We start from the raw sequence: 26323 nt of genomic DNA, 5'->3' as shown, positions 1-26323 counted from the left end.
AAACAAATTACTTCAATTTACTGTAAAACAACCAAGTATCCAACAAGAAGATTTAAGTAAACTTTTCATTTAATTTGTACATTTCAAACCAAGGTAGTTTAACCAAAATACAGCACTGAAATCCATCAAATGCTTTTAAACCGTTTATTTTAACATTTGCCAAAACATGTTTAGTTGATTTCCAAATGAGCCCTACTTCCATACTTGGCCATATTCGGGAGATATTGAAATATACTGCATTGTGGAGCAAACATGGCAGTGTTGTAATGTGCCTACCAGGTTGTTGTTTTTTTTTTTTTTTAAGAGAATGCACACAGTTGTGCCACGATCAGGGGAGGAACACGTCTTTGCTGCGATGTGAGCTCGGCCAGTGAGTTCCTCCCCACCTGACGGGCGGACCCTGAACCAGGACACCTGTAAGCCCCTTCTCAGTTAGTTTTTTTTCTTCTGACATAGAAATGTCCTCAACTGTTAAACTCCATCGGATTACAGTTCCAAACAGCGGCTTCCGATCCAAGATCCAACAAGGAAGCAGGAATAAAAGGGGCGGCGAGCAGTAAGACCGTCGAGTCGGGGACTTTTTATCTTTGCCAAAGACAAATCTCCTCCTTGCCCGTCTGAAGGGAAGCTGCAGTAATCCAGTCTTTTGATACGACACCAGCAAAACACGCCACATGTGGATTCCCTCGACTGAACAGAAGAGTCGGCTTTAGAAGAGAGCACATTGCTTCACATCGCCCCGATTCTCCCAGTCAATTTTTTTGCATCGATTGTCAAACTTACAGGCCTTTATTTTGGGCTCTTCAAATGGAAACTGTGGAGAGACTGGTCTGCTGCAGTGCCGTTCCCTCTCCTCTACACTTGAGGGCGCCATCCTACTGCAAAGCCCACAGTGGAAACCGCCTCTGTGTGCAATTTAGCGCCAACCCCTGAGTTCAGTGGCTGAAAAACACAGGTAAAACGTGCTCAACGTTTCCACATTTAAGATAAAAAAAAAAGGTGTTTTGAAGAGTGTTTCCAGCAGCGGCTTGTGTTCTTCAAATCCACACACGCTTCTGATGTGAGTGGATGGAGAACGTGCTGCTGCACGTTTCTGCTTCACTTTCAGAGCCCAACAACAGAGTGAAGAGATGTTTCACTTTTCCTTCAGGCTCTTTTAGGCTTTCACGCTTTTAATGCACAAAGGGTTTTCAGTCCTGGTGGTGGGAGGCAAAATATGCAAAATAACCCCAGTTAAATTTCTTTTTTTTTTTAATAATTCAGGCAGGGATGAGTATTTTACTCTTTGACATCCCGCCACTGCATATATGTGCAAGTTTGATTTCATATTCTATTAACGATAGTTAAATAGAGTATATTTCATAAGGTGTGATTGGATTGTTGAGGACGTTCAGGCTAAACACACACACACACACACACACACACACACACACACACACACACACACACACACACACACACACACACACACACACACACACACACACACACACACTGTATTGATCTGTTAAAGTGTCCTGGGTTAACCCAGGTTAATCTCCAGGAAAGTGGAACCTCTCAATGAGAGATATTTACTTCCACTGTACATGACTTACTCTTTCCCCATAAAAACCAACCAGTACCTTTGGTAAAGTTCCTTTATACTTGATGTTTCATACCTCTGCGTTTATTTCTTCAGTATTTTAGTCCATCTCCTGGGAGCCGATGGATATGGACCAACATAGCAGTACCACCAGTAACCAACGGGGGGCGCCATCACACATCTGCTCACATATCTGTGTTCGCGCAAACCAAGTGTGTAAATAAGCCTTTAGTTTATGTGCACTGTGCATTCGTATATGTGAAAGAGCAGTGAATGAATGGATGAAATAGATTTTTTGAACATGAACATGATTATTAGTAACAAAACATATTTGAGCAGGAAATAAGGAAATTAAAAGTCTCAGCATGTTAAAAAAAGGAGAAGGAAGAAGCTAACTTATGTTTGCCTTCCCCTTTCACACATCTAACGTTGAAACGGCTACTGTTTACTGTCAAGATGTCATCATTTCTCCTTATTGAGAAAAACTTAATCATTTGAGGTACATTAGTCTGAAAATAATAATAAAAAAACAACATAATGTAAATAAAATATATATTTTTAAATATATTGCAAAATGGCAAAAATCAGACTGTATGGCGATTCAAATCAACCTCTTGAAGAGGAAATGAGACATTTGTCCCATGTCCACCTTAATTTATGTATTTTTCTAATGTAAACATTTTAAACCTTCTTTTGAGTTGCAATGTGTTTGCTTTATTTAATTATTCCAGGTAGACGATTCCACAGCCTCACCCCATTGACAGATATGCACATGCTTTTGAGTGTGGTGCTGCCATGGAGTGTGAAAGATTTCCTCTCCGTCTTAAATTATATCTACTATCTCTTTCTTTGAACAATTTTTTATATTATTTGGGAGTACTTTGTTTTTAGCTTTGTACATAATTTGTGTGGTCTTAAAATCCACCATGTCCATACATTTTAATGTTTGTAGTTTTAAAAATAAATCATTTGTGTGTGCATAATAGCCAACTATTCTCATTGCCTTTTCCTGCATAGTGCATATCGTCTTTAGGGTGGTTTTGTAGGTGTTACCCCACACCTCCGCACAATAAGACAAATAAGAAAGAAAAAGCGAGCAGTATAAAGTCTACATTGTTTCCTGGTTCAGTATGTGTCTCACTTTACAAAGTATACCAGTGGTCTTTGCCAATTCAGAACTAATGCGCTTGACTTGTGGTTTCCAGCTGAGATTGTGGTCAATTGTTTCTCCCAAAAAGGAATTTTCATAAACTCTTTCTAATCTGCTGTTATCGCACAGTACTTCAATAGTTAAATCTTCAGTGCCATCAAGGACAAGTAAAAATATATATGGTTACCCAATGGAAAAATGTAAACATGTATACATGTATACAGGAAAAACTTTTTGAAAAGCTGGGCTCCGTCTCCGTGCAGTGTGGAGGAAACACTGCTCATGACTCCCCTCGTCCATCTTCTCCTGGGACTTGGTGCTTTTATCTGTCTGTTGGAATGTCTGTGTGCTCCCATTGTTATTTTTTTTTATCGTACAGGGTTTTTAGCCGTCTGTACAGTTTCTCTGTTAACGGGGGCCTCATAGTCTGGAAAATACGGTAACCCTGTGTGTGATTGCCTTCTTAATTGAAATGTAAAGTTGGAACTCGCGCTGTAAATGGAATCCAACTGTTTAGAGGCAGTTTGTATTTGCCTCCTCTTGATGTTCAAAGCACTTCTTGTGTTCCATTATTCAACAGTCAATTTGGGAATAATTACAAGAAGTTAAAGTTTGAGTGAGTGTGTGGTGAAGTACTTCAAGGCTTTGTTGCTCCTGGCCTGGATTCAACTCCTCACTTCAGAGTGGAGCGCCTCAGTGCAAAGATAGTGGTGGAGGAGGAGGAGGAGGAGGAGGAGGTGGAGATGGCTGCTCTCTCCACTGTGAGATCATTGTAGACAGAGGAGGAGCAGCTCCCTGAAGGCCTGGCTATGGAGCGGTATGGTGGCCAGCAGGAGTGTGGCGATGGCGGCGCTGAGTCAGGGCCAGGGGGTTTGGCCATGCTGTACCTGCTGGCTCTGGCTCAAGCTTCTCCCCGTCCTGGCAGCTCTCCTGAAGGTAACTGATGCTGCTGCTAATATTAACAAAGCTCCACCAGCTGCGACTATATTTAAAGTGGTTCTGTCCTGCTCCCCCCACTATAGTTAGAATGGTCCTGTCCTGCCCTGGGTTTGGGTTGGACGATACCTGCAGTGCGATGTGGGGCGTTCTGACCCTCGCTCTGCTCTGTGAGCTGGAGAGATACAGCCTGTGTGTTCATGCATACGGGATAATGTCATTTTGCTACCGGCTTGTGTGGAAGCCTGTTCTGTGGTGAACTGGAGCATCAGACAGAAGCCTGCTGAGCACAGAACACACATTACTTCTCCTCCTGTGATACTGAATAGATAATAAAGTACTTCTAAGTAATCCCAAAGACCTACAGAAGGGAATGTGATGTTTCAATGCTAATGAATTAAACAAGTGACTGGAAAGCAATCTTTGATGCCTGATGCAAGCAAACTGCGCCGACATTATTTATCTGATCAGGGGTACATCCACACCACGAACAATCTTTTTTCTCCCCGAGGTTCTCAAAAAAACTAAACAAAAAAACATTCCATCCACACGTCACTATGAACTCGGCTCAACACGAGGATTCAGGACATGTAGTACACTATAACTCTGGTTCTATAGGTCTATGGTCCTGCTCCTCCTAGCGTCAGTAGCTTCTGCAGCTCCACCAGAACTGGTAGTTCCTGATTGTTGTGGTTATTTGATGACATCACGGACTGCGGTGGGGGGGAGGGGGGTGATTACCTCATCTTTTTTCCACAGATGATCGTCTTTGCCGTCCAACCCACTGGGGTGTGGACTGCACGAGCTGGGGTTTTAGAATTTCCCCACTCTGGGACCCGTGTTAAAAAAAAACCTGTTTTCACGCTTCGAAAACCTCCTCATGTGGATTAAAGCAGCTGGTTTAGGTGAACCAGGTTCCTGGTGTGGACGGACCCTGAGCCTTTGAGTGGTTCTGTGAGTGGAATGAGTAATAATGAGGTGGAACCAGGGTCCTGGCTGATGCAGGGGCGGACTACTGGGTCAACGCCTCCAGCGGCTGTGGCCACACCTCCAGCTGTGGCGGCGGCTCCTGGTTCATTCGACCAACGTAGATGGCTGATGGCGTCTGGATTGCACAGTCATGTCAGCAGTGTGAGCCGCTGCTTTGCAGCTCCACCAGCGTAATCAAGGCCGGGTCGCTCTGTGAGATGATTCATTATAATGAGGGATTGGGGCGCTGTGTGGGCGGGGCTCCGGGCCGCTGCGCCTCCTTCGCTTTGACAGCCGGGCAGCTCTGCTGTTTACTTTGGCTGCTGTGTTCACTTGAACCTCCTCCGGCTGAGCGTCTCGCATGCTCCTACTCTACACTGTTTGACTTCACCACCCAGCAGCTGCTGTTGACTTGGAGTTTGTTTTTTTTCCCTCCTCTCCCCCTTCTTCTCCGTGAGGATATTGATATTTAATCTCATAATTTCTTGTGCGTGGCAAATTATTTAACTTCACAGAGCTGATGTAACCGGCTGCACATCTTGCAGGCCGGGTTTTATCTCCATCCTGTGACAATAATCGAACCGTAAGCCTGCTGATTATCCCCACGAGTGTCAGGAGAATGTGAAGAGAATCCGCCTTTAGTCACTGCGTTCAAGCCTTTGATGCTGTGGCTGTGTGCTGAGAGGGTCTGACGTGGTAACTGGAAGCTGGCCTTCACTGTGAGAGATGCCCCCCGGGGTGGGGGGGGGGGGGGGGGGGGGGGGGGGGGGGGTTTGGGTGCCAATCAAAGACAGTTGGCTATTTTCTTGAAGACGCTACCTGCCCCCTGCCGGGAGCAACCGCTCTCCAGCTCCATGGAGGGACCAGAGGAGGGCTGGTGCTCCTCTGGGGGCGACGGAGAGCCGGTATGGCTTTGGTGCTCATGTGTTCCTCTGGGGGCAACGGAGAGCCGCGGCACGAGAACAAACAGGAGAGTCTTTGTAAGACTCGTCTGTTTGTTCCTCCTCTGGGACACGACGAGCCTCACAGTCTTACCCTGAATGGGATTTGTTTTGCAGACTCCCGAGTCCCCGTTTCCCACCCTCACACAACCCGCAGATCTATATATAGATGTAGATATACAGATGTAGACAAAGAGGCTTTGTTGAAATACTACGAGATGTACACTGGTGTTTACGCCTGTGAAGCGGAATACAACTGTACACTTGTTAAAAGTAAACGCTCTGATCAAAGGTTTGCATGAGATTGGAGGGGGGCATCACCACCACCGCCCCCCCCCCCCCTCCCCCGAGGTGCTCGGGGGAGGAAAAGTAAAGGTCGTGAGAGAAAACAGGAGACGTCGGCTCCCAGGGGAGAGTCGCAGGAGCTGTTGACTGCTGGAAGATGAAAATAAAGGCATGAAAGAGCAAAGTGAGAGGAAAGTGAGGGAGTGAGACATCTGCAGCGTTGTACAGTAATGCTGCAGCATGAATGAACCCGTGTGTTGCTCTCAGTGGTGTCATTACTGCATGAAACACTGCTGCTCCCAGTATATTACTACAAAAAGACCTTTTAAAGTCTCTGAACCCTCCATCGAGATACGGGACAATGTTGTTGAAGGTCATTTCTTGGCTCTTTGAAATGAGGGGCTTATTCGAAGCAGTAGAAATAACAATATTTGTCCTATTTAAGCTTTAAAAAGTACGAAACAACATCTAAACCATATTTACTACCATGTTTGTTGTAGCATATATTCTGTGTATGGGATAAAATACTCATTGGATTCCTGTAAGATGTGTCATGTCACTGATCATGTGACTTATCACAATATACCTGTGCCTACCATTTTGGACCACTTGGTGTCACTGTATGACCACAGAATGCTGCTACGGTAAGAAAAGCAACGATACAGAAGGAAGGTGGTTTTGACTTGCGGTTTTGTAGATTGGGTACAAAGCAGCTGCTAAGACGCGGTAAAGCTAACCTCTCAAAGCACTGATGAATATGATGATGATACAGTGCTGCTTTTCTCGCAGCTTGAAGTAACAACTGTGTTTTCCCGACGTTTTAGCATCTGTGCAGCAGAATTACTGTAATTCTGACTGGTGGACGAGAAGCTAATTGCACATTTTAAACCTGTATTGGCAGCCCAGCCCCCCCCCCCCCCCACCCCCCCCCCCCCCCCCAGGCCAGAGGACCATGGGGTCTGGGGAATGTGTGAATGTAAGCTGGTGTTCAGAGAACGGTGGGAACGCAGACGTTCCTCCACAACCTCTCCGGTGTGATTGAGTGTGAGTCTGCCGGACTTTGACCTGCTGCTTTCTGTTCAAGCCTCCTCTGGCTGCACACAGGCTGCGTACCGGCTAAATACAGCGACTCTCACTGCCTATTGTTAGATTTGATCGCTTTTTCTAAGGAACTCTGTTCAATTACCAAAGATTGCCTCGAGACAAAAGGCCATTTCATCATCTCATCACTTGAGTTAATTAGTTTTTCTTTATGTTGAGAGTCAGAGGATGCTGTTAACGACTCATCAAAGAAGAGATTATGTCCTGTAGACGCCCATTAAAGATTACTACAGTGTGTAAATGTATAACTTCCAGTAGGGTTAAAGCAAAGTCAGGCGGGTGTTTGTGTTCTTCTCACTGAATACAGTGTCAGACGTGCGACTCTGCTCCTCCAGCCTCTTTAAATCCTGCAGCAGGTTTTAACTGTTAATGTACCTTAATGAGGGACAGCCTCCAGCAGGGGGCGCTGCTGTGTAGTTGACTTCAGTCCAGCATGAGGCCCACCTGCTGCTAAAAGCTCCACTCAGCCTCAGAAACCACCAAGCAAAAGGATTTATAGGATTTATTTTTTTACATTTCACTGTATTTTGTGCAGAATGTTTCATTAAAATGTACTTTATGTTGCGATTGTTGTAATTATTAGTACTAATTGCATGATCCTGCAAAATTCATCCTGTACACTGGATACTACCACCACAAAAAAACACTTTAAAGTATAAAGTTAAAGGTTATTCTAACAATATTTTACCCATCCATCCACTCAAGATGAAACTGGACTGTGTGTGGCTTCTGAAGTTGCATTACATTTAGTATTTATTTAGCAGATATTATATATATAATTTGAACATGGGTCCCAGAGTGGGGAAATTCTAAAACCCCGGCTCGTGCCATCCAACCCCCCGGGGTGCAGACGGCAAAGATGATCATCTGTGGAAAAAAGATGAGGCAATCATGAGTTACATACAGGTTTATGAGCAGGAATCTACTTCTAAAGTTGTATGTGATCTGTCTTCTTCTGTGTTTTTGGTGTGTTTGGAGAGTCACAGCTCCCCCAAAGGCCTGGCATGTGTACTACATGTCCTGAATACTCGTGTTGATCCGTGTTCATAGTGACGTGTGGATGGATTCTTTTTTTTTTTTTGAGAACCTCGGGGAGAAAAAAGGTTGTTTGTGGTGTGGATGTACCCTTGATCAGAAGCATGATGTCGGCGCAGTTTGCTTGTGTCAGGCATCGAATGTGATGTTGATTTCTGCTGTGGCCAAACGCTTCTGAAGGCCGTGACATGTAGGCTGGAGCCTCCCACTTATCCGTCAGACAGGTTCGCTCGCCCCGGGACTGTCTGGCAATCACATGACACCATTTCAATCAGCGTTCTCAACCAAAGCGAGACAGGCGTGAGCGTCTAATCAGAGCACACATGCTAAAGCAGATGTTTGAGTAGGAGGACTCCGGGAGCCGCCAGTCAAAATGCAAAGTTCCACTCTGTTGTAGTGAATGCAAAACACAGCTGCCCCAAAGGGTCTTTTACTGCCACCCACTCGCTTAGCGAGCTGAGTGCTCCCAGATGACAGGCTGAAGCTAATGGTGGGGTTGCAGCTCCTCATCAGGCAGATGCTCCCACAGCGTCGGGGGACGAGGGGAGTGGATGAACCGAGGCGCTGGTGTCTCCGCTTCGCCTTGTCCTCCGACGTGACGAGGAACAGATTGGCCACGAGTCCCGCCTTCCTCCAAAACCTTTGTCGTGCCAACGAAATGTGATAATCCACGTCACATTTGTGTGATCATGGCTTTTTTGTTTTACCGCATTTCACAGCATATAGTCACGATATAGAGAAATAATGACAGTTATAGAACTGAATGTGTTGCATGTGATGGAGACCAATTGAAGTTTATAAGTTAAGTGTCAGGGTAAAACACAACTGGAGCCGCTGATCTATAAACGCTTACCTTTGAATTCAGACATCATTAGAATGTATCCATCCAGTTTTAAACCAAGCCAGTAACGCAGTCGGTGGAGCTGCTGTGGGACCTCACACAGGCTTGGTGAGGAGCTGAAAGCTCGCCTGCAGAGGGAGCATTTATTCAGAGGTCAGAGGTCACAGTCGTTGGCACATAGGTGGGCTGACCTCTGCTGCCACCTGCTGGATGACCAGGTCCCCGAGCTCAGTGGGAAAGACTTGTTCTTCCAGGCAGGGTTTCAATTAAAGGCTTGTTTATACATGTTTTCCTTTGTTATTGTTGTTGTAGCCACCGACCTTCTGGACCTGCGTTTATCAGACCCAGATGACGGCCTGATGCCGTGTTCAATTCTTCATTCTGTTTGAACCAACTCCAACTGCGTTTCCTCATAATGAACAGATGCTCACATGAGAAACAACACGGCGTTATCATTTGGTGGCGATGTCGCAGGAGATCTGTGCAGCTCCACAGAAACAGATGTAGATGACAATCGGCTGCATGTCGGCGTCGGGCCTGCTTTCTGCTGGTCGCTATCAGCTGCTGCCGTGGCAACGCCATCTCCACATCCAGGAGGTTCTGCTGAGCCTGGCCTGGCTGTATCTCATGCAGACTTGCAATGATAGACTGTGTGAGGCTGAAGCTCTGAGCCTTATTACAACTTGGATGTCGATTGTCAAAGCAGATTGAGGAACATGTGGAGGTTTGCTTTGTGAATAATGCGTGCGGATGTTTCCTGCAGGAGAGACAGCGTCTGGAGACCATCCTGAACCTCTGTGCAGAGTACAACAAAGGAGAGGGCCCGGGCCCGGAGCCCCTGGGCCCCCTGAGGGCCGGCTTCCCCGGGGGTCTGACGGACGGCTCGGGGCGGAGACCCTCGGCGGACAACCTGCTCGGGGGGGCGGCATCCTCGGCCGCCCTGCGCCTGGCGCAGAGGCAGAGGGAGAGCGACGAGGAGAACCTGAAGGAGGAGTGCAGCAGCACGGAGAGCACCCATCAGGAGGTGAGGACGACCTCCACTTCCGGCACGGCGGCGGCAGCAGCAGCACTGCTCAATGGAGAGCGGCAGGTCAGAAGAAACATTCTTCACTGCAGAGGAAACCTGCAGCATGCTCACCTGCAGCCTGAATGCTCACCTGCAGCCTGAATGCTCACCTGCAGCATGCTCACCTGCAGCCTGAATGCTCACCTGCAGCATGCTCACCTGCAGCATGCTCACCTGCAGCCTGCACTGGCTGAACTGAACTGGGATACTGCGTGGTGCATGTTTTTATACGTGTGGTTTGCTTTGCGTCATGCATGTAATGAGAGGTTGAAACTGAAAGAACATCTTTTAAAACACGCGGTTTTAACTCTGTGGGTCAATATGGCCGCCTCCCCTTGCAGCACGAGGACTCGTCCAGCGCCGGCCGTCTGGAGCTCGGCTACCTGGAGGACGAGCGGCTCCGCGTTCTGGCTCGCGTGGACGAGCTGAAGACTCGTCTGACGGAGCTGGAGCAGCAGCTCCAGGAGTCCCAGCAGGAGGTACTGGCAGGCCACGGGGCATCCTACAAGTCACTGTTATCAGTTGCTGTCATCAGTGTCGAAGTTGCTGTCATGGAGCCCAGCCGGACGTCACAGGGGGGGACAGCTCGGTGGTGACATCACTAACCTGACGTAAACCCGCCTCCCCCTGCAGGCGGACATGGAGCGCGCCCTCCTGCAGGGCGAGCGGCAGGCCGAGCTGGACCAGATGGAGTCTGAGACGGACATCATGGCTCAGCTGCAGCACAAGCTGGATGACCTGGAGAGCGCCATCCAGAGGGAGAAGGACAAGGTACAGGACGGCGTCCAGCTTGGGGAGGGGGTGGGGGGGTCAAGAGTCTTTCCCTGTCATCCGGGTCCTTCACATGTCGGAGAATCATCTTCTCTCATGGACCCGTCATGGTTTTGTAATCCTCTAACAACAACCCATTAACCACTAATTCTTCCTGCTCTTCATCACTCTCTCTTCCTCAGCTCTGTCCTGCACAGGGGAAGAAAGGGATACCGAGAGACTTTTTATTATACACTGCAAAAATTCCTCCGAAAAAAAGTATATTAAAACAAGAAAATGAATACTTAAAATAAGCAAAATGGTCTGCCGACAGAACAAGAAAATTTTACTTGACAAGATTTTCAAAAATAAGAATATTAATTCTGGCCCCATATGACCCAGCGTCTTCAAAAATTGCATTTTTGGACTCAAAACAAGTATTCTTTTCATGTGTTATTGTTTTAAAATCTTAAAATAAGAAGATTGGGCTTATGAAATGCTCGTTCAGGAAATAAAGTAAGAAAATAAAGTAATAATCATTTTGAAACTAGAATAATAATTTTAGCGAACAATTTTGTTTGAAGCAAAAATGACGTATTAGTCATTAAGTCATTTTTCACTTAATTTAAGAAATTATATCTTGCCAAGATTTAACTTTTTGCAGTGTAGTTACTTTAGGCCCCGTTCACACAACATTTCCAGTTAAAACTTTTTACTTTTAACCTCTTGTTTCAGAAAAGCTTTGTGTTTACACAGCGACGTTCTGAAAAGATGTCTGTTCATACGGAAACGGCAGAAACGCTGAAAGTTCAGTCATTTCCACGTCGGGCCAGTGTTGCCATCGTACACATGGAGTTTCCAGAAGCTCTCGCTTTCCCCGTTTCCATGGAGACAGAGTCAGAGCGTCTTCTGACATGCCAGCTTGCAGAGTTTTCAACGTTCTGGCCATTTCCCTGCAGAGCGACATCGTTTTCTGAACGTTGCAGTGCAAACGTGAAACTTTTCTAAAACGAGAGCTCAGACGACCTGAAATGTGGTGTGAATGAAGCTGCTGGCGTCTGACCCTGCAGCCACGACAGAATTCATTTTTGAATTCCAACTTCATAAAATGCAATTAAAAATGCTTCTTTTGAAAATTTGCCACGCTTCCTCTGCGCTGGATTTGCATTTAAACTGACTTCAAACATTGCGGGACCGGGGGGGGGGGGGGGGGGGGGGGTCGCGTCGGTGCCTCAGGTTTTCCTTCCTTTCGCACTGCAAACTTTCCCTCGTTCCTGTGCGCCATCACATTTTTTTCACTTTTTTCACAACCCCGCTGATGACGTCATCGTCAGATTCACGGTTCGCATGACGAGTGTAGTTTTTGAGCGTGTGTGTGTGTGTGCGTGTGCGTGTGCGTCCAGGAGAGGGCCCACGTGGAGGCGGAGCGCCGCGCCCTGCAGAACCTCCAGCAGAGCTACGCCGAGATGAAGAACCAGCTTCATAACTGCCCCGAGTCGCTGAGGGAGCAACTGCAGGAGCAACTCAAGAGGGTGGGTCACAGCAGGAGCCCCCAGACCACCTCCATGTGTTTTGGTTGTCCGTCTGCACGACGACTTGCATTTCGTTATAAAACAAACGATGCCAGCTCCTGGCCTGGCATGCTAACGACATCCTTTTAGTGTTTTTTTTTTTTTTTTTTGCCTTTGTTGTGGAAACGGACGTTGTTTCCAGAATGTTCCAGTGTAGACATGACGAAAAGACGATCTTTCACCTGAGACATTATCATGTAAACTGTTGCATAGGTTTTCCCACAAATAAATATGGACTTCAAATATAAAGCATGAATATCTGCTATTTCCAGTTGATTTTTTTTTTTTTTTTTTTTTTTTACATCAAATGCTGAACTCGTGAGAGTGAGATGGATGTTGGCGAGTCGCCCAGCAGTCGCTTATCTCAATGATTTTCGGCCTCAGTTCGGTTTTTTATTTTACAAAGAGTTTAGTGTTCAGTGAGAAACATGACGGTCCTGTCAGACAGAGCAGCGTCGTCCTCGTCCCACCACACAGTGCTGCTGGGACCTCTATCCCCTGAGAGAGACACGCACACACACGCACGCATGACTCACCTCTTTTGTATAACTGCCGACTAATGGATTGACCCCGGCCGCCCCTCGCTCTCACACTCCGGCTGCTCTCATGGAGAAGAATTCTCTTCATTACTTGTGATTCAGGGAGCGAAGAGGGACTGGAGCTCTTGATGGAGAAGTGCTGCTTTCCTGCAGACATTAGTTGTTGTGCTCATAGAACTTTTCCCTGCTAATATTTGAGGAGTTTATTTATTTATGTCAACATGACCTGTCGTCGTTGGTGTTCTTTTGAAAGTTCTTTTAAAAGTTGTAATTCTGATTGAGGCTGTTTATTGTTATAGAAGTTAGTCTGGATATCGTAGAAGTTATTGTTTTCCTCGTAGAAGTTAGTTATTGTTGTATAAGTTTGTTTAAATTACATTGCTATGTTCAAAAGTATTGTTTTCAATGTAGAAGCTATTGTACAAGTTGTTGTCTTCGTAGAAGTCATTGTGGAAGTTGTTGTTGGTGGTTAACCCGCTGGTGTAACTACACCCCCCCCCCCCCCGTCAGGACGGAGACGCCCTGGAGGCCGGCGCCAAGAAGTTCGAGGACCTGGAGTTCCAGCAGCTGGAGCGGGAGAGCAGCCTGGAGGAGGACAGGGACACCATCAGCCAGCAGCTGCTCCAGCAGAGAGCCCAGTACCACAGCAGCGTGGCCCACAGGAAGGTGAGCGGCTCCGCCCCCCCCCCCCCCCCCTGACATAGCAAGGCGTCGCCACACGGAGCCCTACCTGGACTGTCCACTGACCGTCCCCCCTGTCGTCCCCAGGAGAAGGTGTGTGCTCTGGAGAGCCAGGCCAAGCAGCTGGGCCTGCAGGCGTCTCAGGAGCGCGAGCGGCTCGCCGCCGACCGGACGCTCACGCTGCAGATGCTCCAGAAGGTACTGCGACAGCTACTACCGCTTACACGACAATACTTCAAAAAGTGAATGTGCTGCTTTTAACACGCAGCGTTCTGAAAACTGTCGCTTTACTCCGCAACGGCAGAAAACAGGAAAACGATGTAGTTGGCGTGCCGCGCCAATAGAGGGTGCCGTTGGTTGTTTTTCAGGTCCAGGTTTCACACTGAGTGAGTCAAAATAAAAAAAAGAAATTGGGGAAATACTTTTTTTCTGTATTTATTTGATTCCTGTTGATAAAACTTTGATGAGAATAACTTTATATTGTTAATATAGGCTACAGAGTTTAACATTTTCGGGTGGTGGTGTGCCTCGAGATTTTTCCAAACAAAGTGTGCCTTGGCTCAAAAAGGTTGAAAAACACTGCTCTAAACGACAGTGTCAATTTTCAAAACGTTGCTGTGAGCGCCACCGTCAGGTAAACCGACACGCTGCAGCGTCATACTGTGATCATCAGCCAGTGTTAAAGTGTTGGTTTTGTTCAGCAGACTCCAGATCAGCTGGCCGCTCCACATAACGGAATGCTTTGCTTCCAGGAGAAGGAGAGGCTCTGCTCCCTGGAGAGGAGGTACCTCAGCCTGACGGGGGGGAGGAGCTTCCCCAGGTCGTCCTCTGCCATGAGAGAGGTGAGGACGTCTCGCCGTCCTGGAGACGCCGTCTCACTCCTTTCTTCTCTGAGCTCTGTCTTCACCGCGTCTCACCTTGTCCACACTGCGTCTCATACTGTCCTCACCGTGTCCTCACTGCGTCTGTCTGGTGCTCGGGAGTACAGCAAGATGTTTTGGCGGGCGCCAACCAGAGCAGCAAAGCTGACGCTCACTTGCTCCAAGACGCTACGTTTTCTGGCACCTGCCCCGTATCCGTCCCCTTCATGTCTCCTACATGTCTCCTTCATGGCCTCTTCATGTCTCCTTCATGTCCCCTTCATGTCTCCTTCGAGTTTCCTTCATGTCCCCTGCCTGCTGTTGCCCCCTGCTGGTCGTACGTCAGGTTGTGATGATGACTGTAGACCCAGACTGACTTGTTCTGAGATTTCAATGCAAAAAAGAACATTTATTTTCGGGAAGTTTTTTTAATCACTGACATAGTTCATAGTTTCTTCACCATGTTCATGAAATCCATACGAAGGTGATGGGTTTCTTTTGAGTATCACATGCATGTGCATTGCATTCACCTTAAAACGTCAAATTTTGCTTTAAAATCTGTAAAACTGATGATAAAAGCATGTTAATAGTGTCAATTTAACAAAGCGTATCGATGGTTCATGTTTCGGCCACATAAAAATCGTAATAAATGGCAGGATTATTTATGTTACCGTGTTTTCTGGACTATTAAGTCAAACTGTTTTTGCCCATGCGAAGAATATTAAGATCTGTGACCACTAGATGTCACTGTATGACAGCAGAAAGCTGCTACAGTATCACAGAAAAACCTCGGGAGCAAGAAAACTGTCTCCAAAAAGAAAAAAAATGAAACGGCAGAAGTTAAAGTAAAAACAGAAAATGAGAGAACTTCAGGAAGGGTTTGAGAAAAAAGTGTCACCGGGATGAAGTACGCGAAGGCTAATTGTGTGTGAACAAGCTCAGGAACAAATTCTCAGAAGGTTCTGGAACAGCAGCTGCTGGATTATCAACTGTTGCATCTGGGCAGAGACAATAAATATGAACTCTAAAGAGGTTTTATCCTCTTCTTAACACTTTTTGATGACTCGTAGTCCAGGAAATACGGTATTCCGTGGACCCAGAAGGCAGTGTGTGTGTGTGTGTGTGTGTGTGTATGAATGGGGGGAATATTGAGGTGTGTGTCTTCCTGCTGACGCGGCGTCTGTCTTCCTGCTGACGCGGCGTCTGTCTTCCCGCTGAAGGAGTGTGTGACGGTGGGCCCGTTGACTCAGATGTTTGGGATGCCCAGGGTGGAGTTGTCCCCCACCTCCCCGCTTCGCCAGCCCCTGCAGTGTGGAGCGGTGGACCCCGTCTTCTCCTGCCTCCCCCCCTCTCCTCACGGCTCCTCCCTCTCTCTCTCGGTGGAGGTGTGTGCTGCCCCTCCATCCCTCCATCCCTCCATCCCTCTCCCTCAGCCATTAACACTCCGTCGTGTGACAGCAGCTTGACTACCCGCTCTTATAATATTAAGAACCTTTAAATCACTGATCATGTCGGTCAAATAAAGTATCGTACAACTACGTCAGAAGTGATTTCCACTCGTGCATCTTTAACACATTTAGTATTGAAATACTTGAAGATATAGATGTAGCGCAAACTTAAAGACAGGGACAACTTATTAAACGGTGAAAGGAACCCAGACCAGACAAACCCCAGGAGTGGATGATAAACGTGTTTTTATTGCTTCGACTGTTCCGGTGGCTGCAGCGCAAACAGGAAATGTCCTTTAACGTTATCATCACAGTTTTTTATAAGACACGTTGCAGGCCGTTGTTCACACGGCGACAGGTCCGTCCTCAGAGCCACTGGAAGTGCAGTTTTGAAAACGGCTTCCCAGGTGCAATTTTCTGAAAAGCCTCCCACTCTGTCTCCGTGGCAACAGTGGAAAAACGACAGGGCCGTTGGGGGAACACTTCCTCTGCTCGTGCAGGAGTAACAAGTGTTTTCCTCCAGCGACGCGCTGCGTGTAAACGTGAAACATTTGGCACTAAAACGTTCCTTTGGCCTCGTGGCGTCTCCGCGTCGTCACCCCTCCGTGCCTCAAACAGCACGGCGGGGTGAAGAGAACGCCGAGATAAAAAAGTAGTGGTTCAATGTGAGCGAAGAGGAACTTAAATGTTCTCCGGAGTAGAAGTGGGTCACTGCAGCAGCAGCAGCATTCTGCAATGAAAGCACAGAAATGTAAAACAGGATATATCAGGCTGCAGGCTACACAATGCTGCTCGTGGAGCTGGATATCGTCAGGAAGCATTTTCAAAGTGTTAGAAATTAAAAAGTGGGGGTTGGGGTGGGTGGGTGGGTGGGGGGGTAATTAAAGCTTGTGAGGGTGTTTGTGTGGCGTTGCTGCTGTCTTTGAATGCTTTCTAACCTCCTGCTGGTTTCCTCTGCTGGCCGCCCTGCAGCCTCCCCCCGGCCCCCCCAGGATAGATTTAGAGCGCTGGTACCAGGAGCTCCTCTGCCCCCCCGCCCTCCTCGGCCCCCCCCCTCTGACCGCCAAGTCTCTGTCGGCCCCCCGGCCGCCGCCGCTGCTGCAGGTAGAAGCTTCTTTCCTACTTTCTGCTTCCTCCTTCATGCTTCTGCTACGTGTGTGTGTGTGTGTGTGTGTGTGTGTGTGTGTGTGTGTGTGTGTGTGTGTGTGTGTGTGTGTGTGTGTGTGTGTGTGTGTGTGTGTGTGTGTGTGTGTGTGTGTGTGTGTGTGTGTGTGTGTGTGTGTGTGTGTGTGTGTGTGTGTGTGTGTGTGTGTGTGTGTGTGTGTGTGTGTGTGTGTGGCCTTGAACGACCCTCCCGATGACGTCAGAAGCGAGAACACTTTGCCACCAGGTGTTAGGAGTTGACGGGCCGTGTGGACCCGGGTGGCTCCTCCCTCCTCTGGGTTCGGGCTGGAAATCACCCAGCTCCCGCCAGTTCTCTCACTCGCGTCGGTAGAAACAGTCTGCAGACCGGAACACCTGGATCCAGTGATTTGGAGAGCCGAGCAAATACAGCATCTCAAACCATTCAAATATCAGCATGTACAATATATTGTGTTTTCGTGAATTCTGTACATTCATATCTTTATACACGAAAGAAAAGGAGCGATAGATTCCAGACCCAGAAGATGGAAGCGGTTCAGACTGTAAATCAGAGTATCGCGTTTCTTCCTCGGCGTCACCAGATGATGAAACATGTTGAATGTTGGAAGTCGAGCAGTTTAGAAGAGAATCCTCCATTAGATCCAGACAACCACGTCTTAATTGGCTCCTAATGAAAACGACTAAAAAGCTTTTTTTTTTTTTACTGTCGTTGCTCGGCTGCACGTCTTTGTTCCGCAGTTTATGTTCCCAAACCTCCGGCGGTAGCGAGACGCCAAGCCGGCGCTCCAATCACCGCCTGACGCCACGACGGCTGCAGAGTCGTTACTTTGAACGTTAAGTCGTCGCTTCTCCGCCGACTGATTATCTGAAATGATCCGATCAAAGAGACGAGGCGTCTCTGATGCTCGGAACACGACCAAACATTTCACGGGTTTCCATTCGTACCACCGTTGTCACAGAGCCGCTGAAAAGTACATAAATACTTCTACTGCACATGTGTCCTATCGTCACGGTCGATAGGTGGTTTAATATCATGTTTCTAACGTCTTGGTCTCTGTGCAGCATGTTTGTGTGGTCTCATTACAAAAAAAACGAGCAACCAGCGCCCACTAGTGGCCAACGTTCTAACCTCACGGTTTTCAGAGCGTCGACGTGCAACCGTGAAGCTCTTCTGAAACAAGTGTGCAGAAACCACTGACTTCCTGTTGTAGACGTGGCCCGAAGAGCAACTCCAGATCTGACCTACCTGGTTCTCCTGTGCCCCCCTCCCCCTTCAGGTGTTCCGCTCCAAACTGGACAGTGACCCCGGCCTGAAGCACGGAGCCACGCCTCCTCTGCAGTACGGTACCGCCACGCTGGGACGCAACAGCAGCGCCAAGGTGGATTTCTCACCCTCAGCCTTGAAACGCTCACGAAAACAGAAAACGACTCTGTCCTCGCTCTGATCTGATCTGACTTGATGTTGAACTCCCCCCCCCACCCTCCTCCTCAGAGCCCCCTGCTGACCGTGGGCAGTACTGGAAGTCTGCCCAGGAACCTGGCTGCCACCCTGCAGGACATTGAGACCAAGCGCCAGCTGGCTCTGCAGCAGAAAGGTAACGGCACCCATCAGAGGATCCAGACGTTGGGTAGAACAGAGCCCTGCACTCGCAGCACTGGGATTTAAACCCCCAACTCGCTGCCTCCCCCATTTCTAAATACCCGATGCTCGTTACGTTAGGTCAGCAGGTGATCGAGGAGCAGCGCCGCCGCCTGGCGGAGCTGAAGCAGCGCGCCGCGGCCGAGGCCCAGTGCCAGTGGGAGGCGCTGCACGGCTCGCAGCCGCACCTCCTCACCTCGTCCTCCCCGTCGCCCTCCTACTCCCCCGTCATGGCCTACAGCCCGGCGCTGAGCCACGGCTCGCTGGGCGCCGCGCCGCTGCTGCACCACTCCATCCTGCACCACCAGCCCCCGCCAGCAGGGGAGCAGCCGTACGACACCCTGAGCCTGGAGAGCTCCGACAGTATGGACACCAGCATCTCCACTGGGAACAACTCCGCCTGCTCCCCCGACAACCTGTCCAGGTAACACACACACACACACACACACACGAAGGTGAAGGTGTGTGTGTGCTCAGTGCTGAGGAGGAGGTGTGTGTGTGTGTGTGTGTGTGTGTGTGTGTGTGTGTGTGTGTGTGTGTGTGTGTGTGTGTGTGTGTGTGTGTGTGTGTGTGTGTGTGTGTGTGTGTGTGTGTGTGTGTGTGTGTGTGTGTGTGCAGTGCTGGAGCAGTGGACGCCCTGAGGATTGAAGAGATGGAGAAGATGCTGAAGGAGGCGCAGCAGGAGAAAGCCAGACTCATGGAGTCCAGGGTAAGACCCACTAAACCTATTTATTTAATACAAGTATTTATTTATTTGATAGGTTCAATTTAATAAATAAAATAATAAATTGACTACTTAATAATAATTTATTTTGTATTTACTTGTTTATTTGATCTTTTATTTTTTTACTTTAAGCATTCAGTTTATATTTAGTTTAATAACATTATGTATAACTATTTATTTTATTTATTTTGAATCTATTTAATAACGATTTTTTTTATCCATTCAATTTGTAAATATTGATCAAATCCATTAATTGATTTGGTTAATAAATAATGTGTTAGTTTATAACTTTTATATTTGTTTGAAACTGTTAAGTAGCTAATTGTTTAGTTTAGTAAGGATGCAATGAATGATGTATTTATTCATTTATTTTATTTAATAACTTAAATCATTTAGATTCATTTAATTTGATAACCATTAAATAAAATATATTGCTTTATTTGTATTTAATATTTATAAACTATAATCTTTTAAATATAGATTATTTAACATCCTGCACAGAAGCCTAATTCCTCTCAGTCCGGTAGATCGTGTCTCGCTGCATCATCTCCTGTTTAAAGGTCACATGACAGAAGACGAGCACAGGAAGTCTCCAGTTAATGACGGCGAGGAAGAACAAGTGAAACTCAGTGAAACGGCTCCACTGCCAGTTTTTTTTATTTTTATTAAAGGAAATATTCAAACATGTCATTCCACCTGAAAGGGACAGCTTCTGTTCTCTTTTCTGATCCTGGCTGTTAACGGCTGCTTTGTGTGACTGATCGAGCTGCACGGTGGCCCGGCACTTCACGGCTCCCAGCAGGGGGCAGCGTGCATGAATGTATGAATGTGTGAGTGGCGAGGCGGCGCCTCGCCGCGACAGAAGAAGACGAAGAAGAAGGAGAGGAAAGATGAAACGGGCTCTTTAATGAAAGCGCTGTCCTGCAGGAGCGAGAGAGCCTGGCTCGCCGTCAGATGCTGGAGGAGGAGAGGAGGAGGAGGGAGGAGGCCGAGAAGAGGCTGCAGGACGAAACCTTCCACCGCCAGCAGCTCGTGGAGAAGGAGGTCAAGCTGAGGGCCAAGAACTTCTCTCAGGTCAGGCCACTTCACTCTGCACGCTGCGGGGAAATACGACTCCCGCTGTCAGCTGACAACAAACGTCCACTTTGAGCCATCAGAATCCACCTGCGTGTTTTTACATAAATCATACGAGGGAAGCAGGCTTGTATGTTGGATTTTCAATATTAACTTCTTATTTTTCATACAATCACCTGCAAACATCTTTAAATCCATATTTAAACGGTCAAAGTCAGACTAAAGATGATCCTTTGGCTAAAATCCCCCGAAACTAACCAGCTCACCAGTTAGCCTGCTCTGTGGTGTAATACCACATTTCACCACATGGTGGTGCAGTGAATCGCTGCACCTTTCTTCCTAGTTTAGTAATCAACCAACGAAGGACAAGAAGCTGACAAGTGAAGTTTTTTTTGTTTTTTTTTATAAAAAACTTCTTGAATGGTGATGAACAGTGACACACTACTGCCACCTAGTGACAGAGTTAACCTAAATATTGACTCTGTAGCTTTAAAAAGAGAAGCCTGGCGGCTGGATGGTGTTTTATGAACGGAAGGGAAGTTTCTCACGTGCACTCCAGAATGTCACATGTTGCACAACTAAAACACAGTTCATTCCACAAGTGGCGCGGTGGGGAACTTTATTTTGAAGAGAGGGAGTAGTTTTGTTGTTCCACCGTGTGTGCGCTCCGTTGGAGAGATGAGCGAAAAGAAAAGCGTCTCTGAGAAGTGTGTTCCAGTGGAGAATAAAGTTTGGAGTTCCTTGCTGAACATGCCGCCTCCCGTTCATCGGCTCGACACCACCACTATTTTATTTTGGACCAATTTATCAAAGTATTTATCTCTTATTGTATTTTGTTTATTTGTTTTCAAAAGATTGCAGTAAAACAGTTTATTTTTTACTACTGCAATACAAGATGTTTTTATATATTTAACAGGCGTCTTTTTTTTTTTTTTTTTTTTAAACCTGTTCCAAATTCAAAGACATAATGGTGATTTCAATATCGCCCATAATACTGGTGATGATGATTTCCTCCGTAATGGCGCCGCCCTAGCGGAGAGGAAGTGTGCTGGGAGGTGTTGAGGACTAAAGCGGTGCTTGTCCCCGGTCCAGGCTCGTCCCATGACGCGGTACCTGCCCATCAGGAAGGAGGAGTTCGACCTGCGCTCCCACGTGGAGTCATCGGGCCACAGCGTGGAGACGTGCTACAGCGTCCTCCTGTCCGACAAGATGTGTAAAGGCTACCTGGTCAAGATGGGCGGCAAGATCAAGTCCTGGAAGAAGCGCTGGTTCGTCTTCGACCGCCTCAAACGGACTTTCTCTTACTACGTCGGTAAGGCGCTCCGATCACACTGCGGACGGTCGGCACCAACATGCACACACCCAGTCACGGAGCTAAAGCTGCGAGAATATGTAACATTAATACAGTTAGAAAGGACGGCGGTTAAAAGACAAATAATTAAAAAAACAAATGCTGAAGACGGTTTGACTAGAAAGACTTGAAGTAAAGAAAACGGGGGGGGGGGCGTCAAAAGTTAAAATGACTGAAGTAAAGATGGTCAATAAAGGCTGAAATAGATGAAAGTTAAATCAAGAAGACAAGATGAAAGCAAGGAAATGGAAAAAAGGGTTGTAAAAGAAAAACGCTGACGAAGATGGTTGAAAAAATTGTTTTAAAAACAAAAAAACTGGAAATGAACCTGAAACGTGATGTCGGTGAAAACAAAGCAGTTTTCTCTTTGTCGTAAAGGTCAAAGGTCGACAGACCTCAGGTCACTGGATAGAAGAAGACGAGCAGCAGCCTTCATCCCTCCTCTTCCCTTCAAACCCTCATTAAAACAAAGTTTGGCACATTTTTGCAAACCGCTTCACTTTCAGGAACGTTTCCCGCAGAGGAAACCTCACATTTCTATGTTCTGGATGGATTTTGTTGTTTCTTTATGGTTCTGCTATTTTAATCACATGCAACTCGTCTATTTTAGCTTTGCTCCTCACCTCTGACTTAAAAAAAAAAAAAAAAAAAAAATTCTGAGTTTCTAATTTAGTTTATCTCTGGATTCATATATCTTATGATTACCACCTTCAGGGTTTTAGAGTTTTACAATTTCAACCTTCTGTTTGCAGTTTGACTTCTGCACCTCAATGGATATACTCGTCTCTTGTAATTGGACACCGGCCTCCATTCAGAGAAATCAGACAAAGATGTAGCCGAAATTTAGATATCCTGAATATAAGATCATCTCTTTGGGAGTGTCTGACATCGATACGAGGATCATTGATGATCTCAAAGAGACAGTTAGAACTCGACTTTGACGTGAGGATTTCAAGTCGGAACGTGAAACTTCTGCTGCATTTCTGCCGTCGGTTTCCATGACAACGGCAGCCACAGTGTGTGGAACCGAGTTCTCCGCTGCGACGTCTACAGAACCCGGTTTGTTTAGAGGCGCGACGCTCTGCTCTGGATTCCAGTCCTGAAGGTGTGGTGTGCAGTGGACTGCCGGCCAGGAGCCCGGTGTGGGAGGGGGGTCGGTGAGATGCTGGCGCTCGCTCCACTCTGCCAACCTTGGGCGAGCGGCAGCATCAGGCCACGCCCCCAGTCGGGGCGTAGTGAGCAGACGGAGACGCTCCACGCCGGGATGTTTGAATGCTAAAGAGGTCGTTAGCAGATAATAGCGGCGCATTAAGAGGAAAAGTGTTATTCCTGGAAATGAAGGCGGCGTCTCCACCTCACTTCTCTCAGCCTGGCTTGGGGGGGTGGGGGGTGGGAGGGGGAGGGGAGGGGGGGAGGAGGGAGGGTGGGGGATAGAGCTCCTCACTGCAGCTCTGCAGTGGCTGATGAAACAAACTGCAATCATGTACCGGCGGAGCGAAAGAACGCAGCCCAGTCTGGAAACACAATGAGAGCTCGGCTCCAAACCTGCCCCCCCCCTTCAAACTACCCCCCCCCCCCCCCCCCCCCCCCCCCCCCCCCCCCCCCGGTCCGCACACACACACACACACACACACACACACAAAAAGTGCTGCGCTTGTCTTTCTCCATACATCAATGCTAAGCTGCAAATTGGTCACGATCAAAGTTTGATTCCCTCTCACTGTTTGTGACACCCACCCCTCAACTCCCCCCCCCCACCCCACCCCCCCGACCCCCTCCCTCCCCCTGCAGACAAACACGAGACCAAGCTGAAGGGGGTCATCTACTTCCAGGCCATTGAGGAGGTTTACTACGATCACCTGCGCAGCGCCTCCAAGGTAGTGTTAGTGTGTGTGTGTGTGTGTGTGTGTGTGTGTGTGTGTGTGTGTGTGTGTGTGTGTGTGTGTGTGTGTGTGTGTGTGTGTGTGTGTTCCTCTTCTTTCTGATGAACTAAAGTTCATCTCCTTCATGTTTCTGGTAGAATAATGATAATAGATTTTCTCAAATAATCAGTTTGTACAGTTTTATCACAGCTAATTGCACTTTTCTGTTGCACACAGATTTATTGTGGCTCTCTGTGTTTTGCGATCATGTTTGTTGACGTCTCGTTGCGATACGTTGTGTAACAAAAAAAAAAAAAAAAAACACAAAGGAAAAGAAACAAATCCTCAGTCAGAATTCAGGGCAAGAGCCTATTTCATGTTTTTATCTCCATCATCTAAACAATGTGCTGCAGCTGGACGTCCATTTCAAGGTTTAATACTCTTTATATACTCTATAATTTTTCATAGAATGAATCTCATCATAACCTCGTCCAACAATCAGAAATAATCTCACAAGTTTGAAATAAACACTTAAAAACAAGCGTCGTTCTGAACGGCCAGTTGTTCTCAAGCTGCAGAAGGTTCTAGGTTCTGCTGGTGGTTCATGTTTCTGTTGGAAAGTTGAAACGTTTTAATTTCATATTTAACGCTTCCGGTAAAGTTCCTGGTTCAGGTTTCAAGGCTCTCATGAAAACAGGATGTCGAGAAACAGTTTGGTGTTTTATTCGTTCACACATTCAAAGTGGAAACACGGCAGAAATACCTGCAAACCATGTGGTGAGCATGCCAGGCCACCAGAGGGAGCTGCTGTGTGTTTTGGTAACAGAGGAGGGTGGAGTAACGACCGATCTTCCTCTCGTCCCTCAGAGTCCGAACCCGTCGCTGACGTTCTGCGTGAAGACCCACGACCGGCTTTACTTCATGGTGGCGCCGTCGGCGGAGGCCATGAGGATCTGGATGGACGTGATCGTGACGGGGGCGGAGGGATACACTCAGTTCATGAACTGATGGTGACGTGGCGGAGGGATACGCTCCTCGCCCTGTTGGCTGTTCGGCTCTCCTCACTCTGCTTTTGTTTCAATGTTTGGATAGAAAAAGGGAGCTCATCACAGAACTCACTCACTGTGTGTCCAGAAACCAAAATGATTTAAAAGCCTTCTATTTTAACAAACGGAGATCTTGTAGTTCCTGTTTGAACCTTTTTCTATTATTTGTTTCCTTGAGTTTTTTTTTGTTGGTTTTTTTTTGTTTTCTTTTTTTTACTTGGAGCAAAAATTTGCCAAATGACATCAAGTCAATGTTTTTATTTGATCTTCCATCGCGGCGTTTTGACGGACGTCGGCGATCAAAGGTTGGAATCGTACCGGGAGTCGAGCTGCTGCTGCTCCACGGCAACACGGGGCGGAGGACGCTGGTGGTCCGTCACGCCGGCGCCACTCTCAGGAGATGACCACGCCCCCCCCACCCCCCGCCCGCTCTGGAGTTTGCCACATTAGCCTCATTAGCTCTGGCTGTGTGTGGACAAATAGTCGTGTTAGCCCATCGAATGCTAAAGTAAGCAGGAAGACGTCCGGCGTCAAAGCTGCTAACAGCCGCAGTGTTCCGTCACACAAAGCACCCGCGAACACAAACTAGTTAAGTTAGCATAGCATAGCATATGGATGGACAACAGTTAGTGGCTGACATGCTTAAAGCGTGGCGTTTTACCTCGTTAAGACTGGCTAGCATTTTTAAATGCTTGTTTCAACAGGTTAGCCTGGCTAACGTGTTTAAGTGTGGCGTTATAGCATGTTAGCCCCCCGAGATCTGTGGAACGCCGGAGATTTGGCAAAACAATGGCGGTTGTGATCTCTAGGTTAGCCGTATACACACTAACGGGGAGCCGTCCATACAAATCAACACAGACCAACACTTCAGACTAACCCCACCCAGAACTGTGCCTTGCCCACGGGTCCGCGGGGAACGCATGGGGAACATAAAGCTCCATCACGTAAACGTCATTGGTTCTTAGGTTGTCGACCGTTTTACTCCACTGTGAACAAAAACTACATGTTTAGCTCGCCTGGAGTATTTGCTTTGATGTTGTATTGAATTATGGGAAATGTGGAACTCTTGATGTAAATGAGGCCCTCAAAGTCTGATTTTGCTGTGACTCACTCCATCATCTAGTGGTACAAGCGAGTATTACATGCCTTGGCTGGCAAACTATCAATTTTGCTAGCGTTTAGCTACACTACTTTGGGCCTCGGAGAGGCGACGTGTCGTGTTTGTAATTTGACACCAGCCTCCCACATGGTGAAACCCCGACATGTTCCACCTTTAAGTCAGTCAGCTCGTAATTTTTTTTAGCGTTTTAAGCTAAAACACTTTAGCCTCCATGGCCGTGGAATGAACCTCCAGCTTTAACAGTGTGACGTCCCCCCCCCCCAAGAGGCGGCGTGTGGAACTGCAGCATGGTGTCGTGATGGTTTCTGGTGCCGGAGAAATGGTGACATGTTTACTGTTGTTGAAAAGTAGAAGACTAGTGAAAATACTTTAATATATTCTGTGGTGGAACGATCCCAGGCCGACTGTCGCAAAAAGCATCGTGTGAAAAGACGTACAATTTCTACTTATTTTAGGAATTTTATTGTCAGTCAGTTACATTTGGAATCGTACGGTAGTGATTGTTTTTTTTACTGGTACAACACACACACACACACACACACACACACACACACACACACACACACACACACACACACACACACACACACACACACACACACACACACA

General features: G+C 47.4%; 1 protein-coding gene across 6 annotated transcripts in view; it reads left to right on the top strand.

Annotated features, from left to right (window-relative positions):
• Nucleotides 1–26319, top strand: part of phldb1b (pleckstrin homology-like domain, family B, member 1b) — a 69567-nt gene extending 43248 nt beyond the window's left edge. For 3 of the 6 annotated variants that reach the window (XM_080503100.1, XM_080503103.1, XM_080503104.1), the window contains 16 exons: nucleotides 9604–9930; nucleotides 10248–10385; nucleotides 10540–10677; nucleotides 12060–12188; nucleotides 13277–13432; nucleotides 13535–13645; nucleotides 14200–14289; nucleotides 16728–16859; nucleotides 18176–18277; nucleotides 18391–18493; nucleotides 18619–18961; nucleotides 19156–19246; nucleotides 20189–20335; nucleotides 21428–21647; nucleotides 23478–23563; nucleotides 24416–26319. In XM_080503100.1, coding sequence (XP_080359226.1) covers nucleotides 9604–9930; nucleotides 10248–10385; nucleotides 10540–10677; nucleotides 12060–12188; nucleotides 13277–13432; nucleotides 13535–13645; nucleotides 14200–14289; nucleotides 16728–16859; nucleotides 18176–18277; nucleotides 18391–18493; nucleotides 18619–18961; nucleotides 19156–19246; nucleotides 20189–20335; nucleotides 21428–21647; nucleotides 23478–23563; nucleotides 24416–24556 — 2454 coding nt within the window. In that variant the 3' untranslated portion in view covers nucleotides 24557–26319. Of the gene's footprint in view, nucleotides 1–9603; nucleotides 9931–10247; nucleotides 10386–10539; nucleotides 10678–12059; nucleotides 12189–13276; nucleotides 13433–13534; nucleotides 13646–14199; nucleotides 14290–16727; nucleotides 16860–18175; nucleotides 18278–18390; nucleotides 18494–18618; nucleotides 18962–19155; nucleotides 19247–20188; nucleotides 20336–21427; nucleotides 21648–23477; nucleotides 23564–24415 lie in introns of those variants that run through there. The other 3 variants (XM_080503101.1, XM_080503102.1, XM_080503105.1) reach the window with 3 other exon arrangements.
• The last annotated feature ends 4 nt before the right edge of the window (nucleotides 26320–26323 follow it).

Source organism: Blennius ocellaris (genome assembly GCF_963422515.1).
Source record: "Blennius ocellaris genome assembly, chromosome: 2".
Taxonomy (NCBI): domain Eukaryota; kingdom Metazoa; phylum Chordata; class Actinopteri; order Blenniiformes; family Blenniidae; genus Blennius; species Blennius ocellaris.
Note: the sequence above shows the minus strand (reverse complement) of the source record. Positions and strands in the feature narration are given on the sequence as shown.